The sequence below is a fragment of the Cyanistes caeruleus genome, chromosome Z, assembly GCF_971803275.1.
Source record: "Cyanistes caeruleus chromosome Z, bCyaCae1.hap1.1, whole genome shotgun sequence".
NCBI classification, from domain to species: Eukaryota; Metazoa; Chordata; class Aves; order Passeriformes; family Paridae; genus Cyanistes; species Cyanistes caeruleus.
Window position 1 is genome coordinate 78,939,218 of NC_141732.1, and position 17,919 is coordinate 78,957,136.

Below are 17,919 nucleotides of genomic sequence, written 5' to 3' on the forward strand. Positions count from 1 at the left end.
GAGACACTCAAACACTTTCCAAATGGTGTATTAAATATTCCTAAAACATCTTTACTTGATGATTCAGTAGCACTTCTTTATTTAATAAGTCTTTGGTATATAAGGTTCATACAGAATGGTTCCACTGGGAGCCCCATTTGATGTAACTCCAGTACCATTTTTTTGTGGGCAAGTAAATGAAAGAATAATTTGGTGTAGCAGGATGAGTTCCCTAGGAAAAGGTAAATTAAGAAAAGCAACATGATGCTGAGAAATAAGATGCTCTTCTGTAGAGCCAGGCTGGGAGAGCTGGGGCTGCTCCCCTGCACAAGTATTCAGGCTCCAGGGAGAGCTGAGAGCCCCTGGCAGGGCCTAAAGGGGCTCCAGGAGAGCTGCCCAGGGACTGGGGACAAGGCCTGCAGGGCCAGCACCCAGGCAATGGCTTGCCAGTGCCAGAGGGCAGGCCCAGCTGGGATATTGGCAAGGAATTGCTGGCTGGGAGGGTGGGCAGGCCCTGGCACAGGGTGCCCAGAGCAGCTGGGGCTGCCCCTGCATCCCTGCAGTGTCCAAGGCCAGGCTGGACACTGGGGCTTGGAGCAGCCTGGGACAGTGGAAGGTGTCCCTGCCATGGCAGGGGATGGGACTGGATGATCTTAAGGTTCCTTCCAATCCAAACCACTCTGGGGTTCTGTAAACCCATTCTGTCTGCAACTGAAATTGAGTTGTTTAAGGTAACACTGTGAAGAGCAGGCTGAGTTACTTGTGTAATTCTTTCCTACTGTTCTGTTCCTGTGCAGGCTTCTGCACTGCTGGAGACCGCATCTAGCTCACCCAGCCCCCTAGACAACGTGCTCAATGCTTTGAGACTGGAAGGATCTTGCTCTGCAATGAAGATGGAGGCAGCAGGAAAAGCAGAAGAACTTGTTGATTCAGAAATTCCACCAAAGATTTCTGAAAAGCAAGAGACTACTCCTGATGAAGTCAGGCCTATAGAACTCGAGACACAACCTCAAAAGGACAGCGTGCCCACTGGAGCAGACTCTGCAGTGCTCTCTTCCATGCCTTGTTTGCTGATGGAACTGAGGCGGGACTCCTCGGAGTCTCAGCTGGCATCTACAGAGAGTGATAAGCCAGCGGGTGGCCGAGTTTATGAGAGTGACTCTTCTAATCACTGCATGCTTTCCCCTTCCTCCAGTGGGCATTTGGCTGACTCAGACACGTTGTCTTCCGCAGAGGAGAATGAGCCCTGCCAAGCCGAAGCCGCCTCAGAGGGAGACCCTTCTGCGGTGTCTGGGGCTGCAGTTGGGAGGAAATCCAGGAGATCCAGGTCCGAAAGTGAGACTTCAACAATGGCTGCCAAGAAAAACCGACAGTCTAGCGATAAGCAGAACGGCCGAGTTACCAAGGTAAAGGGTCACCGGAGCCAAAAGCACAAAGAGAGGATCCGGCTCTTGAGACAGAAGCGGGAGGCAGCTGCTCGCAAGAAGTACAACCTGCTGCAGGACAGCAGTACCAGCGACAGTGACCTGACTTGTGACTCCAGCACGAGCTCGTCAGACGACGACGAAGAGGTTTCAGGGAGCAGCAAGACAATCACTGCAGAGATACCAGGTAGAGGATGTTTTTTAAACTGAACTGTAACGCGCCTGACATCGTTTCTCAGCTGTCATGCTAAGTTAGATGAGTGACACTTGAGAAAAACCCAGGAGAACTGCAGCTCTGTGTAAATTTGAAGACTGCAGTGTAATGACAGGACGTGGGCAAATTTTAAAAAAATCTGTTCTGAGCTTCCTGTGCACTTTTGCACACCAACAAAGCATAGCAATGGTAAATGGGAGGAAGGACTACCTTTGAATTCTGGATTTTTCAGATCTTTGTAAGCCGATATGAACTCATGTCAGTGCTGTCAAATCCCCTTAGATGGTGATAATTTAATTCTTAAGATAAGTGGCCAGCTTTGCTTTAATATATAAAGGCCCACAGCTTGGCAGCCGTGTTAGAAATGGCACAGCACACCTCTTGCCTGTGTAACAGTAAGGCCCTGGCCATTATTGCACTTATTCTGTGCTTTCAGCTCAACACGTCAGTGCATGACAAACCTGCTTAGCCTTATTCTAAGTTCTTCCAGATTGCAGCTGGTCACCTATTTTAGGATACAGATATGATTACAAAGGTACCCAAGCTATATACACACACCTAAATTTTCAACATTTTAGACAAAGTTGTTACCATTTTCCTATGTCGTTAGGATCAATAATTTCTACACTTCTAACTTTCTGACGCATCTTTGTTAAGATGGGAGGCAGCAAATTATAAGGGCCTTCTTGTCAATTTATTAGTGTCATTTTACTAGCAAAAGAAAGTTGAATTCTTCAAGGTTTTTGTCTGCTGAGTCTCTGTTATTTTATTAGTCCAAGTGCTGTGGACAGGATTTTGTGTGGATTATTCTTGCAGCATATTATACCATAGAACCATCATCATATGGCAATCAGAAATAAAATCCATAAAAATAAAAATACGTAAAAATAAACTTTTTTGCTTGCCAATTTTTACTGGGTTTACATGCCTTTTTGCCTGTTGTGCTAGAAGTTTTTTTTCTTTTTGAGAAAAATAACATCTTACAGAGAGCAAGAACATTTAAAGTAAAACTGCAATATTAAGTTGCTGAACTAATGCTTTCTAGATTAATTATTTAAAATACTGCAGCAGATTTTACAAATAACTGATTTAACTGAGTTGATTATGGTGGATGATGCTGTCACCATGAAAACTGGCATTTCTCCCACACCTGCTAGGAAGCAGGTTGCAAAAAGGAAGTAAATGTTTATTATTAGAATGTCTGGAAAAGGCATACTGTCCTCCTATAATTATTGTGTCGTAGACTTTTAATAGTGATCTAAAATTATTTTTACCAATTTAGTAGTTAGTCTTGTAGTTTTCACAGTTTTTAATTTTTTATTTATAATATTTACATATTGGGTAATTTAAGCCTAATTTAAATCTTGTTGAAGAAAACTGTTTCATTGGTTTTTGGGACAGGTTCTTCCCCACTTCTCAAAAAACCGCAAAACACACAGAATAAGTCCCTCAGTCACATTCTTTTTTTAAGTCATAAAATTACCTTGTGATGAAGAATGGCACCACATGGTATTTTCGGGTCTGCTTAGGTTTCTGAGGGCCATTGTGAGGACCTGAAGCCACTCCAGGATATTTTTTATGTATCCCCGTATTTGACTCTTGGTCCTGACCATGAGATGCTTTTGGTGAAGGGATCCCATCCCATGAAGAGCTTGACTATTAGTGATGATTACACCAAGGCCCAGTTTTACCTGCACTGCAAGAGTGCACAAACTGCACATGCCAATGGAGGGACACTAATATTTTTTCTAATTTCACAGCACATGTCATCTGCTCAGTACTGAGTTCTGTTTAAGACATTAAAAGGTTTGAGCTGCCCCCTTGGTGTGACGGGGTGCGATGCGTACCTGCCACATTGCGGTTTTCCTCTGACTAGAAACGGCTTTGCTTTGTGGGAAACGCCTTCCAAGTGCGAGAGAAAAATGCCCTCTGTAGAGATAAGGACGTGGTTTGTCCAAAAAACGCATCCTGTTCTTCTTGTGGGTGAAAGAGATGATGTGGTTTTCAGAGCTGCAGTGGAGCTGTGAGTCTGTTCGGACTCCCAGTGCTCCAGCGCAGCGGTGGGTTCCCAGGCCATCTGCTGACCCTCTGCCTGGAGCTGGCAAAGGACTCAGTTCCTTTTTCTGGCTAGAAAACCCTTTTAGTGTACCTAGCAAAACACTGTGAATAGCCTCAAAATTGAGAGAGAAGACATGTAGGTGGAAAACAATACAGGGTATCAAAAAGTGTTAGTGGAATTTCGGGCCTTCAGTGTTCTCTGCACACAGTGGAAATCTCAAAGGTTTGACTTCAGTGTCAGGACATAAGCATGAAAAACTTTTGCCTTGACTTTTAAGAGTTACCTCTACACATTGATGCAGAAGTCTTTTTTTACAGGCAGCATGTGTTCCCCTTAGTCTGTGTTTGGACATTCAGCTGCAGTCTTGGTTACTTACTCAGTATCACTTATTTTTGTATAATTTTCATCTTTAGCCTTCTGTTGGCTGAAAAACAGCTTTGCCAACAGAGATGCTTTAAAATTTTTAGTGACAGTTAATTTGGCCCTTGTGACAAAAATTACACAGACTTAAGCTGCAAACACAGGTCCTGTTACAGCTGGAAGTTTACTTGTGTGTGGTTTGAAAAATTAAATTGCAACATTTCAGAATACAATAGTCTTTCATGTTGTGTCACTAAAACTCTTCCATTTAAAAACTGCAGTAGTTTAAATAAACCCTTTTTTAAACTGTATACATCACTGGCTCTGAAATACGTTTGGCTAAATTTGTAAGGTAAAGATGTTCAGTGAAATACATGATGATGATGACACCCTGAGGTTACAAACAGACAAGTTGTACAATATATAGCCAGGTCTCTCTGCTGAACTTAGAGGGATTTGGGTTAAAATAGTGGCAGGTTGTTTTTCTCCTCAAGAAAGACTGAAGAGTCGAGATTTTACTGGTGATACATCAACACAAGTACTGTGAGTTGCACAGCTCAGCACAATGTATGTTATGGTGTTCTGAATGCATCCTGTGGTGTTAATGTACACCTGAAAATAGGTTCAGTCTAAACTTCAGGGGTGCTCCTAAGAACCTTTTCACTGATGTGAGCAGTCATAATCTTTGGCTCTTTATTTCAAGAATGCTGTGATTTTTGGATCATTGCAGATGAGCAGTCATTTTTTACCTTTTAATGAGCCTGTCTGTTGGCATTTAGGATTATGCCATTCTTCAACACCATAAACATGGCATTAGAGTCCTGAAATAGATTCTGCTAGACTTCCTGCTGTAGTAGGAAGTTTTTCCTTTAGAACAATTTCACATGTGATGCTGCACATTAACTCTGAATGAAATTGGCATGACAGCAAGTCTGGGAATCAATATTTATTGCTATGTAAATACATCTCTCTTGGAAGAAGTAAGGGATTTTTAAAAATTCAAATAATATACAAAAATATTTTGTATTTTACCACCATTGTGCTTTCTACTACTCAGAAAAATCTGAATTGAAATGGGGATGACTCATGTTTTAGGCTGTCACAAAAATCTGTCAAAAAGTTTGAGTGTTAATGTTGAAAAAATTGCATCTCACTTTGTCAAAAAAAAGGCAAGACTTTTAAAATATGGCCAAAGAGATGGGCACAGGTTCTTTCCTCCTAAGAACTGTGCATAGATCTTGGATGAGGCATCATTCATGGGAAGAATTTGGTACAAGTAACTCAGAATGACAATTATAGTTAATAGATAGGAAAAAGAAACAGTCTTTTAAGGATGATATGCTGTAAAATACTAATTTGGAAGTGTCTGCAGCAGAATAACACAGAGGAACCAACTATTGCTAGCTAAAATGAAGATAAAGCATATCCTATATTATTATGTTGCCAGACTTCCTAAATTAAATTGCTTTGGATTTGGTTATTACTTAGATTGTACTTGAGATCCCATAAAAAGACAGCATTGGGGCGTTTCTTAGGTGCTGTTTTGCAGGAGGTGTCATCTGGAAAATGAGAGAGGAATCTTTGATTCTGACCCCTTTGTGACCTATAATTTCTTTCCCTTTAAACATGGAATATTTAAAAAAAGTACAGTTCAAAGTTTATAGACACAAGAGAGACCAATTAAATAAAGGCTAGCATTTTTAGTATGTAAATTGCATTTTTAGGCTTGGGGGTTTTTTTAACCCTAAAATAAAGAAAAGATTGAATAAGGATTCTTGTAGTAACTGCATGGGAAGCATTTAAAGCATTGTTTTGCTGCTGCTGTAAATTTGAGATACTCTGTGAATGATGCCTTTTAAAATTTGTATCGAAGGGCTATATGTATATCAACACATACTTTATTCAGGTTACATAACAATTTTGTCCACTTTGATCATTCCAGTTCATTCTTAACTTTTAAAACCTGAAAGGATTGTTTCACTTATCACCATCAATAGTTTTTATTTAAATTGCAATTAAAAATTACATTACTTATTCATATGTCTGTGGAAATCAGAAAGATTGTAAGTTAGTTCCTGAGTTTAAGGTAAGATCTGGACTAAAGAGAAATAAACAGAATCGTATGGGATGTTCAGTACTAGAACTAAATGAACAGAAGAAATACTTTAAGGGAGAAAAAAAAATCATTGAATATAAAAGGAGCCATGTTTTAGGAAAAAAGGTACCATTTTACTTATTTCATGTTAGTTAAAATGCAGTTGGAAGGATGTAAATTAGTTGCTATAAGGTAAATATTTTTAGCAGAGGACCTGGATGCTGAATTTCCAGCATTTCTGATAGGCAAACAGGTGAGAAAGACTTAAAAACTACTCTTCAGAAATAAGGGAATAACCCTGGGCTTTGTTTAGCTGTTACTGAAGGATCTGTGTATACCTCATTTAAACAGCTCCTAAAAAGAATGTAGTGTTTAAGTGATACTGTAATTTCATGTACTCAGTGAAATCCCAATAAAGGTTTAGTGCCTTAGATTTTTATTAGTAAATACTTAGGTTGTGCAATGATTTCTCTCATTCTTAGGGTATTTTCTATTATTCTTAAGATAGAAGGTGCCACAAGTTTCACATTTAGATATTAAATTACCATCTTCTGTACCTTTGTGTAGTTTAATGTGATGCTTATCTTGTTTTGGAATTTCCTTAGGTAACATTTGTGTGTTTGGATGGCATGCACATACTGTTCATGATTCCTCAAATGGGTACAGAGCTTCATTTTCTTGGGGATTTATTGCTTCTTAGATAATTGCTGAGTGAACTCTAGACTTTAAAATATAGATTCCACTGCCTTTTGTTATTGATACGTAGAGTAAGGCCATGAGGGTTGGCTCAGATTCTGGCTGCTGCAGTTCTTCCTGATAATCCCAATGCCAGTCATTACCACCATCCCTTTGATGGACAGCCAGTGGAAGCAGAGCAGTTCCCTTCCAACCATTCCCTATTTTCTGCCTTGCCTGGGACTGACTGTGGGAATGGTGGCTCAGGTGTGAGGCTGGTCAGGGCTCCGTGGTGTGCAGGTTGTCCCTGTGATGGGGCTGTGTCCATCACGCCTGGCAGAGGATGCTCTCCCCTCCTGTGTCAGCATAGCACTCACATAACCCTCCCCATGTTTTTGTTTTGTGTTGTGTGTTGTTCTCATCGGCGTTCTGTGTGCTTCCCAAAATCAGGCCAAGAGCTTTGGGCCAATTCCACCTTTGTTTAACAGCCCATTTATTAAAAGGGTCTAAGTGTGTAAGTAAAACACATGTAATTATTCAGGTTTGTCAGTTAAAAAATAGCATTTTGGATTGCAGCTTAATAGAACTAAGCATGTTATTGTATAATGTTTTTGGCACCTTCAGTTGAATTCAAAACAAATTGCAAGGGAACTGGAGTAATTTGGTAAAACAAGAGACCTTTGTGACAGAATTGTCTGACTTCTAGAATAAAAACAATTTTGATGCCAAAATTTCTATTATAACCTCAGTTGGTGTAAACGTTCATTATAAGAGTAATACTGTTGGTTAATATATGCTAATTCCTCTCCTGTTGTCATATCCAAGGGGCAGAATTAGAAAAGTTGTTTTCCTCAGTTAACATGCCTTAATAAACAATATTATGTTCTTACTTTATGATGTCTTATCAAATGGCCTCAATGTCTTTAAAGCTGGCTTCAGTCGTGCTGGGGGATCTGGAGGAGCGACCAGGGAAATTCCAGGATTGCTTGACAGGGGCACCGTGTGGGATAGGAACTGCATAGGCAATGTCCTGGAAGAGGCCATGAACTGCTTTGCCGAGATGCAGAGGCAGACAGAGGAGAAATTCCGCATGTGGATAGAAAAGCTAACCCGTCTTGACACGGACGAAGAAAGCAAGCAACAACTGGAGCCCAGGGAACCTAAAATCCAACTAGTTGGCCAAAGAATCCCCCCTACCACACAGTCAGGGGCTTTTGTGCAGATGCCTGATAGCCAAGTACTTCCTCAGCAGCCGTTTAATTCGTACGTGGGCTATCAAAATGACGATGCCGCACTAGAGTTTCCAGCAACTTTTAATAACAATTTTCCTCCTGTCTTTCCAGAGAATGGGAATACGGCAGAGCCTGATCTGAATCAGTCATAAACTTTAAAAAAAAAAAAAGATTAAAAAAAATATAAATAAATCTGATCTTTGCAATCTTGATGTTATTTTGGATTCTGCTAAAATCAAGGTTTGCTTTTCTCTTTGTATGTGTTTGTTTTGTTCTCTCTTTTGGGTTTTATTACCATGATATTGTTTGTTTTTCTTAATTTATAGTGAATATATGTAGTTTAAAAAAAAAAAAAATAGCGGTATACCCACCTGCATGTGCCAGTACACACATAAAAACACCTTTAGAGGTGTATGGGGGGAGCCACCCTAAGCTTCCATCACCAAACTCGAGAAAATATAACTTAGAATCCTTGTCTAGATACCCCAAAAGCAGTAGGGCTGTGTTTGCTACAATAGGAGCATTCAGGGGATTCATCCAGATGCCCTTTTTGCATGTTAAAACGTTTATATAAGGAAATAAGTATTATACTTAAAGAGGTGAAGCACCCTAGAGGTCCAGACTAGATACAGACCCATTAGATTTCCTTAACTCTCTGTTTACTCTCAAGTTTTGCAGCTTGATCATGATACACATTAGCTTCTTCATTTTTAGGCAGAACTAATAAATAAGCTTACCCTAAAAATATAGCTGTCTATAACAAGCGTGCCCAGCAGATTTAATTCCTTTTTGTCTCCCGTTCAGCAGTTCATTCCCTGTCCAGGATTTTTATCAATGTGACTGCTGTGCTGCACATGGCATATTTATGGAGGCAGCTGCCCTAACCCTGCGTGCATGCACAGGCACACACACACCCACCTCCGTGTGCTTGGTTTGAGCGCAGATCATCTCCACCAGCTCCAGGTGGCTGCTCTGCTGTTCCCTGGGTCTCAGTGGGAAGAGATGAGCCCTGACTGAGGATGCCTCCTGGCAGTGTTTTTCTCCCTCATGAGTTGTGCCTAAGCTGGCTTATCAGCAGTCCCTAAGAGATAACTTTGGGGTGAGATGAGTCACCCCAACCTGTGCACACGGAGCGGCCGCTGCTTCCTCCTGTAAATGCGGCCCAGCCACATCCTTCACACTGGAATAAAAACAGTCCTGTCTGCCCTCAGATAAGCAGCCATCAGGGGATGGGGTTGAGCCTCAGCACAGGAATTTGAAGGAAGGGCTGATAAGCAAACACCGTGGTGGTCTGATAGCTGCTGGCCTGAGTCAGACTGGACCATGCATGAATGCCACTGAAATCATTCTTTACTTGTGATGGGGAATGCCACAGCATCAGATTCATTTAAGTGAGACAAGAATTTGCTGGTTTGTGGGTTCTTTTTTTTTGTACTAATAGGTATCCTGAATAGGCAGGCTTGAAACTGTGATGTTCAAAGTAGGATTAATTTAAACTATATATTAGCAATATTTAGTTCTTACTCTTACTGCTATACACAGGGATTTTTTGGTCACCTCTCCAATGAGGCCTTCCTTCATGTGAAGTAACTTCACTGTAGCTACCAAGAAAATGTATATTTATCATCAGGTAGAACTTGATAGAAGTTTCTAATGAAAATGAAATCAAAATTTTTACAATGGAAAATGAAAGTCTGCATTTAAATAAAGAAAATACTTAGGTCTCCTTTAGCTCAGTTACTCTGGTTTTTAAACCACAGTCACTTTTCCCCTAATTATTTTAGTTTACTTTCTTTTCCTCCTGTTGGGAGTAACCACAGTATCTTCCGTAGGTCAGGGGTTTTTTTATCCTCCCTGAAGTCAGTGGGAGTTTTTCCATCAATTTATGTGACAGTTTGGATCAAACCTGTAACAGGAACTCAAGAAATACTTTTTGTTATCAGTATAATATCGACACTGGTATTTCAACATTATTCTTGTCCTAGACTGACTTTTTTTTAAGTATATGATGCCTTCATTAAAAAAAAATTAGGTTAGAGACCCGTGTTATTTTCAGAGTAACTGTTTGAAAGACAATGCAGGAGATAATTTTTAAGTACTGGGATAAAGTCTTTTCAGATCACCTTCATGCATAATTTTGATACACAGATTTTTGATACGAACTTGTTAGAAAATGCCCTTGTCTGAAATTGTGTGCATTTTAGGTGAAAGTTAAACAAGTTGTTCTATGTTTGATTGTAATTTAAAAGCTTATCCTCATCCGTTTAAAAAGATCTTTCAGGGAAGAGTATTTGCTGATAAAACAACCCCCATCAAAATGGATCCTTCTGGTGTTCATAGATTATATATATATATATATGATATATATATATATATATATATGATGAGATATATATATATATCTATATATTTATATCTATATATATTTATATCTATATCTATATCATAGATATAGATATATATATGATATATATGATTTATGGTGATGATAAGAGCAAAATATTTTAAAGCATGACAACTTTACAAATTTTCCCCTGCATGCAGAAGCAGCTTTTTGCAGTGACTGGTTTATTTTAATGTGTATGTCTGTAAGCATGCCCATAGTATTTTTTGTAAAATAGTATAAATTGAACATTTAGATATTTCAGAGCAAATTGTGTAAGGAGTTCAGTTGAACTTATTTATTTCTCAGACTGAAACACCTTTACATATATATCTCATAAATGGGTAACTTAATTAGGTATGTAGCCAGTGAAATTTCTGCAAATTTTCAATGTATTGGTCAGGTAGTCTTTAAAAAAGAAAAATATTGAAAGAATTCAGTGTATGAATAGATAAAAAATTGTGTTTGGTTACTGGAGGCAAAAATTTAAACCTTTTATTTTTTCCATCACTGCTAACTGTTGTTTTCAGTGCAAGCAGCTGTGAACATAAAAGAACAAGCAGAGGATGATAGAAGTTGAGCATACGGACTTTAAAGCTGTATACTCTTTCTAGGATAAAATTATCTCAATTCTCCCAGAAGACTGAGGGAATAATTCCTATTAGATATAATTTTAATTTAATTTCCCCATAAAAGCTACCTAGTTGAAGGTGAAAAACACTTGTGCAAGATCAGTGGCTGTAAATTGATTTGTAACGGGTAAATAATGTTTCCTTTGGTCACTCTTTCCACTTGGCTCAAAACCAGAGCCAAATCTTCAGCTTTTCAAAAACCCTCTCCTTTGAAATGAGAAGTGTGCGCTGATGTGCTCAGCTGGGTATCCGCTCCATGAGCTGGTTTTCCACTTGGGGAAATATGTTTGGTCTGAAACTGAGAGGGGAACCCCACCTTTCTGTTCTTCAGGTGTCGTGTAGCCTGCCTGATGAATGCTCATAAACCAGGGGTGATTCTTGCTCTGCGTTCTGAATCTGGGAGGTGCAGAGCCCTGAAGGAACCAACCTCCTGATACCAATACTAGTGATGAGTCTGTGTTTTAACTGTGTGTGACAGCCCTTGGCTTATCTTTCTTAGAGAAAACAGGTTCCCAACACATAGTTTCAGATTTTATATTTTTTTTTGCCTCCTGGGAATATTTTCACTATATTTTTACAACATGGCTGCAGTTGAGTTTGTCATGATTTCCATTATGAGCTCTGATTTTCAAAGGGCTTCAACTAGAAACCCTCAGGGAGTTAAAATTTCTTCAGATGAAATTTTAACAAGTTTTTATCTTACCCATTCTGTATCTCATGGAAAAAGTCTGACTTATCAAAAACTACTTTAGGACTATCAGAAGAAAACTCATCTACTTTTCAACCCTGAGTTACATTTTGAACGTATGTTTATGCTCACAACTCATCAAAGTACTTCAAATTTAACAAGGAGAGAGAAATCTACTGATTTCTCCCCTACATGCATAGACATTTAGAGTTTCTCTAATTGCCCCAGGACATATACTTCAGAATGGTGTAAAGAAACATTTTAGTTCCTTTAAGGAATTTTACTTATGGTTGGAGCAGGTCAGATGCATTGAGTCAGGTGAGCTGGTGTAGACTGGTGTAATTCCAGGGATGATTGTGCCAGTTTAAACCTAACTGGCCTGTTCAGAAAATCATGGAATGGTTTGGGTTGGAAGGGACCTTGAAGCTCATCTAGTCCCACCCCCTGCCATGGGCAGGGACACCTTCCCCTCTCCCAGGTTGCTCCAAGCCCCGTCCAGCCTGAACAGGGACACTTCCAGGGATGGATGGGGCAGCCAGAGCTGCTCTGGTTCAGGCTCCTATATTATTATCACCTTAAATATTGAATTACGTGTTTGCAACATGGCAGCTGTTCCAGTCCAGAGCAGTGGAGCACCTGTACAACCCCAGAGTTGGGATTGAGCAGCAGGTGAAACACAGCAATTTTGGTTTCACGTGTTTTGTGCAAGTGCAAGAGAAGTAAGCCTTTATATAAAGGCTCAGTTTAAATTTCGCTAAATGTCAAACTGACATTGCAGTAAAAGGATTTCCTTCTAGAATCAGTCCCTTTTTAGGAGTCCCTGGAAGTCCAGTGGCTTCACTGTGCAGTGTTTTTGCAGGCTTGCCTACAGGTTCTTCCAAGTCATTCATGCTCCTTTCAGTGGGGTTTTGGTAAGGAAGGTCTTTAGAAATAAATATCTGAATGGTCAGGTTTTATTTAGAAAAAAAAAAAATTAACATAAAACAAACTACAGGTAATGAAACTTTTTTTCAGATTTTCTATTACAAAAATAACAGTGCAGGGAGAAAAAAAGAGTGAAAATGTAAAACTTTCAGTGTCATTTTTAACAGTACTAGGACAAAATAATTCAGGCAGAAAAACACATCTATTTTTTTAAGCTCAGTGTCTTCTAGTGTTTGTGCAGAACTGTTGGGTTATTTTATCTGAGCTGCTAGGGTAAAGACTGGAAAACCAGTCTTTAACTTCAATGAAATGGAATTATATTTGGCAGTTACGTTACAAATTTGAACATATTTATTATCACTGTTTCCTCTTTTAATATATATTGTCTCCTTCTGTATCCACATAATGTGTGTGGATAAATTTATAAATAATATTTCAAGAGCATTAAGAAATTAAACCCTAGCCCCATTGATAATAGTTGAAATTTTTTACTGGTTTTAATGCAACTAGCCTTTCACCTCATTAAAAACTGAAATTATTCTGCAGTTTTTTTTGTCTAGAGAATCCTCCAGCTGACCTTGAGAGGAGTCTTTGCCTGATGGGGGTGTGTAATTCAGGCCAGTTGAGTAGATGTTTTTAAAATAATGGGGGTCTGCACTGTCACCACTGCAGTTACATGTAGTAGAACAAATGCACTGTGTGATTTGTACAGTAGAAGCCAAAACAATCAGGCTGATTGATAGAGATGGACAATACCTTGCAAAATGTGAAGCTAGAAATTGGTCTTTCTCACAAATGTCCTTAGTCTTTTGGTGCTAGATTAGCAAAATGAAGGCACATGGCAAAATAGGCTTATTAAGTTAGGAGGGATTTCAAGTGCAGAGCAATGGAGCAGGGGATTAGTCTGGACCATCAGAGGCTGTATCAGTCCTTCTGTGGAAAGGTGCAGTTTGTGGAAAGTGGGGTATTTTCTGCAGGGGTGCCTGTTTGCTGCCTTTTCCTAGTGGAAGTTTTGTTAACACAGGGAATTATTTACTTTTTTTAACCACCATGGCTATGTACAGGTGTGGTGGTTTCCAAAACTCTCCTGAGACACTTCTCCAAGTAAAACTGGGGAAGAGATCTGGTTGATACAACTGCTGGTTGATCACAAAAAATAGCTCCTGCAATGAGATAAAAAGTGGATGCCACTTTGCAGTATTCTCAATTCATAGCCATATTCCATGTGCCTTTGCTTAATGCACGATGAAAAATGCTTTATTATCGTCAATCATAATTTGGTAAATTAAATCCAAGATATTTTCCATCTAGTCATCAAAAAGCCTGAAAGAATGAATGTTGTTCAGCAGGACTTGAATTTTTGAGATTTCTTTTCATGTCATATATTAAAAAATATCCACTCTGAGAACAGATAATAATTTAATCATGTTGTTTTAATTTTATTTTATTATTATGGTTAAAAAAAAAAAAACACCAAACAGAAAAGCTTTACTGTGTGAAATGAAGGAAAATGTCAGGAAAGTGGATTCACTGATAAAGTTCACTTTATTATTTTAGAGAGAATGTTGTTACACTGCTATTGTTTTTTATTGTATTTACAATGTATTATTTGCTTAACCCTGTAAATTTTGAAATGTAACTACTGTAACCTGGAATAAATAAATAAATCTTAATAGCAATGAAGTGTTTCATGTTGCTAAACAACCCAAAAATCTCCAGCCCCCACTCCCCACCTTGGGAATTGTTTGAGGGTTCAGGTAGTTTGTTCCATTTGAGCTGCACATACTTTTGAAATGTCAGTTCTGGGTCATGTTCTAATTAATACCAGGTTTGTATTTATCTGAAACAAAAAGGCTGTCACTTCATCCTGTAGTTCTGAGTATCAGTACTTTCTGTTTGGATCAGTAACTGATGTATCCACTGTAAAATTATTTTGGCAAGTCACTTAGGATAGGTCTTTTAGATTTTGGTACACAAAATACGATTCTTTTGACTATGATCATCTGACCTTAAAATTTATATAGGCAATGAAGTCCATTCTATGTTTTATGTAATCTGGAAGTAAATGTGAGTTATCTCTTAAATTTAAGCATCAAGTGTAAATGAGGGCATTCTTAAGTCTTTCATTATGATAAAGTATTCTCATTTCTTCCGTAGAAATAAATTCAGTTAGAGTGGGGAGGCTGAGACCATCAGTGCCCACATTCACAGAGGCTGTGTCTCCAGGGGCTCTGTAGTCTTTTTAGCGTTTGCACCTTTCCCAAAAGCATTGCCAAGCACTACTTCTAAACTCAAACATCCACCAGTTAAAAATAGCCCAGTAATTGGAGGGGAATGTCGTTTTCAGCCAGGCTGAGCTCCTCTGCTCCTTAGCCTTGAGCAAGCTGCAGGCTGCTGCCTGCCTCAGTTTCCCCCTTGGACAAAAGAGGTTAATAACCACCTCAGAGCTCTCTGGGATCCACTAATGGAGAGCTCCTTGTAAGAACAAAGTGCTGTAATTGTTGTTGTTATTACCATACTGTTCTTCATGTCTTAAAACTTGGGGTGATATTCACACCTAAATATGGCTCCATGTCTCTTCCTTGTCCAGAGACACTGATGGCTCCAGAGAGCAATTCAGACCACCAAAATTAGGCTTTTAATTTCGGTTTTATTTTAATCGGGATAGTCCTCTGGAGATTTCAGTCTTTTTTCCTCTACTTGTAGAGAAAACACAGCAAATTTTAAATCCCATCCCTGAGGCTAGAGTTCATCTTGTGGAAATTGAGCACTGTAAAACTGAGGTGCCTGGGCTGAGGTGGTGTCTAAACTTTTTCTGTTTGCAGGGGAAGGAGGGGAGATGGTGCTCCTGATGCTCCAAGCTGCAATTTCCAGGCTGAGATTATCTCAGTCTGAACTTCCTCTCACTGGCTGCAGTGGGAAAGAGTTTAGATGATGAGCTCTGCTCAGAATGCCTAAATGTAAGAAAGATGAAGAGAAAGAATGACTTGTAATCATAGAATGGTTTGGGTGCAAGGAGACCTTGAGGCCCATCCCATTCCATCCCCTGCCATGGCAGGGACACCTTCCACTGTCCCAGGCTGCTGCAAGCCCTGTCCAACCTGGCCTTGGCCACTGCAGGGATGCAGGGGCAGCCCCAGCTGCTCTGGGCACCCTGTGCCAGGGCCTGCCCACCCTCCCAGCCAGCAATTCCTTGCCAATATCCCAGCTGGGCCTGCCCTCTGGCACTGGCAAGCCATTGCCTGGGTGCTGGCCCTGCAGGCCTTGTCCCCAGTCCCTGGGCAGCTCTCCTGGAGCCCCTTTAGGCCCTGCCAGGGGCTCTCAGCTCTCCCTGGAGCCTGAACACTCGCAGCTCTCAGCCTGTCTCCACAGATTTCAAGAACTTAATTCCCCATTCAGGTTCTGCCAGCTAATATCTTGTGTTTCCTTTCCAATGATAAACAACCTGTGCAGTGCAAAGGGACAGTGCTTCTTATGGAATGGCTGCTTTTACCCCACAGCTGAAGTTTTACGCTTGAGTTCCCCCTTTTTACTTGTACTGCCATTATAATGCAGTAGGGGATAATGGGAGTGTGGATCTTACAGCATGGGTTAGGCTGCTGAGTGTTGAGATGCGGCTCTAAGAAAAGCAAAGGAGCAGGTAGCAGATGAGAAGTGATTTAATTTTCTGTGTTGCAACTTTAAAATGAGAATTGGTGTGTGGTAGACCTGGATTTTTGTGCATGTGACTTCTGATTCAGTTGTTCGGAGTGGAATTAGTTTTGATGAGCTGTGTAAATTAAGGGAGAATTGGACACTTAGAAATGCTGTCCTCGTGATGACCTCTGCCTCTGAATTCTTTGGGGAAGAAAAAAAGAAAGCAGGCTTTCCCTCCCCCTTTATAGCATTAAATGTCAACAGCTGTATTTTGCTGCTGGTACTTGTTAACTTTCAGCCTTGCCTTTTTCAAGCATTTATTGCTTTAGAAATGAATTAATGCTTGTCACCAGGGAAGTGTACTTCTTCCAGCTACCTTGGGTTCTCAAAAGATGTAATTTTTCTAAAGTAGATAGCTTAAATTACTGACCAGGGAACCCCCTGAACAGTTCTACATTAAGTTTTGTTTCTGGCATGGTTTGTCTTGATGCCTGTTTTTTAATCTGTTGAAATCCTGTTAGAGTCAGTAATTACATGTGGCCTCTCTATTATAAAGAAAAGATGATGAATTACATCTATGATTGTAGTTAATCTTTTTTTCAACCTGAAAGCTTTTTTTTTCTTTATTTCCTAGCTAAAGCAAATTGTCCTTATTTCTTGGTACCATACATTCACTTTACATCACATCACTGGATGATCACATACTTGGCTAGGGAAGTATTATTTATTTCCAGATTTAACCACTCCTGTCCCACCCATGCAACACTGAAAAGGAAACAGGCTTTTGGGAACAGGATTTTTATAAGGTTTTTTTAAATCTGCCTTCACTGCAACTTTCGTCTAGTTGCTGTTGCCTGCAACTTCTTTATTGTTTGGTTTTGTGTAGTTTTTGTTGACTTTTTTTTTTTTTTAGCACACATAAGCATTTATGCTTATTTCTTCTTTTACAAGTATGGGGAATCTGAAGATTTGTTGAAGTTTGATGGCCATTATCTTGGCTTTGTTAGTCATTTACTGGTGATAGGTGCTGGGGACCTTTCCAGATTTCCAGATCTTATCCTCAAAGGCAAGGCTGAGAAATGCCAAAATAGATCTCTGCTGTGATTGCTTTGTAAATAGGCAGCTTGTTTGGTTTTTGTTTTTTTTTACAGATTGTTAAATTGGTGGCCATTACCCTGACAAATATAATTACAGTGTGTAAATTATATTGAAAATATTTTTGTCTGTTTGATGTATACTGAATTTAAGCTAAGTTATAAGGTGTGCTCTTTGGAAGTGTGGAAGATACAAGAGTGGAGCTACAGATAACAAGTTTATGCTTGTATTTCCTACTGATGAAGACTTTCACACAAGTTATTTCTATGGGTAGGTGATGAGAATATCACTCTGCATGTATATACATTTATTATACATTTTTGCATGATTATACATGTAGGAGTGGTACAATTTTGACTTGAGACTATTGGTGCCTTTTGTCCAAACACAATTTTACTCGTGTAGACACGTCTATCTAAAAATCAAATTTCACTTCTGCTTTTGGAGGTCTGAGTCAGAAGTGAGAGAAACAAAGGTCTGAAGGAATAGTCCAGAGCTCCTGAAATTTTAGATAACCTGTTGA

General features: G+C 39.5%; 1 protein-coding gene across 4 annotated transcripts in view; it reads left to right on the forward strand.

Annotated features, from left to right (window-relative positions):
- Positions 1-17,919, forward strand: part of ARK2N (arkadia (RNF111) N-terminal like PKA signaling regulator 2N) — a 46,221-nt gene that overhangs the window by 13,852 nt on the left and 14,450 nt on the right. For 2 of the 4 annotated variants that reach the window (XM_086867444.1, XM_023944054.2), the window contains exons 2-3: positions 777-1,590; positions 7,736-8,244. In XM_086867444.1, the coding sequence (XP_086723570.1) occupies positions 867-1,590; positions 7,736-8,190 (1,179 nt within the window). In that variant the 5' untranslated portion in view covers positions 777-866 and the 3' untranslated portion in view covers positions 8,191-8,244. Of the gene's footprint in view, positions 1-776; positions 1,591-7,735; positions 8,245-17,919 lie in introns of those variants that run through there. The other 2 variants (XM_086867442.1, XM_086867443.1) reach the window with 1 other exon arrangement.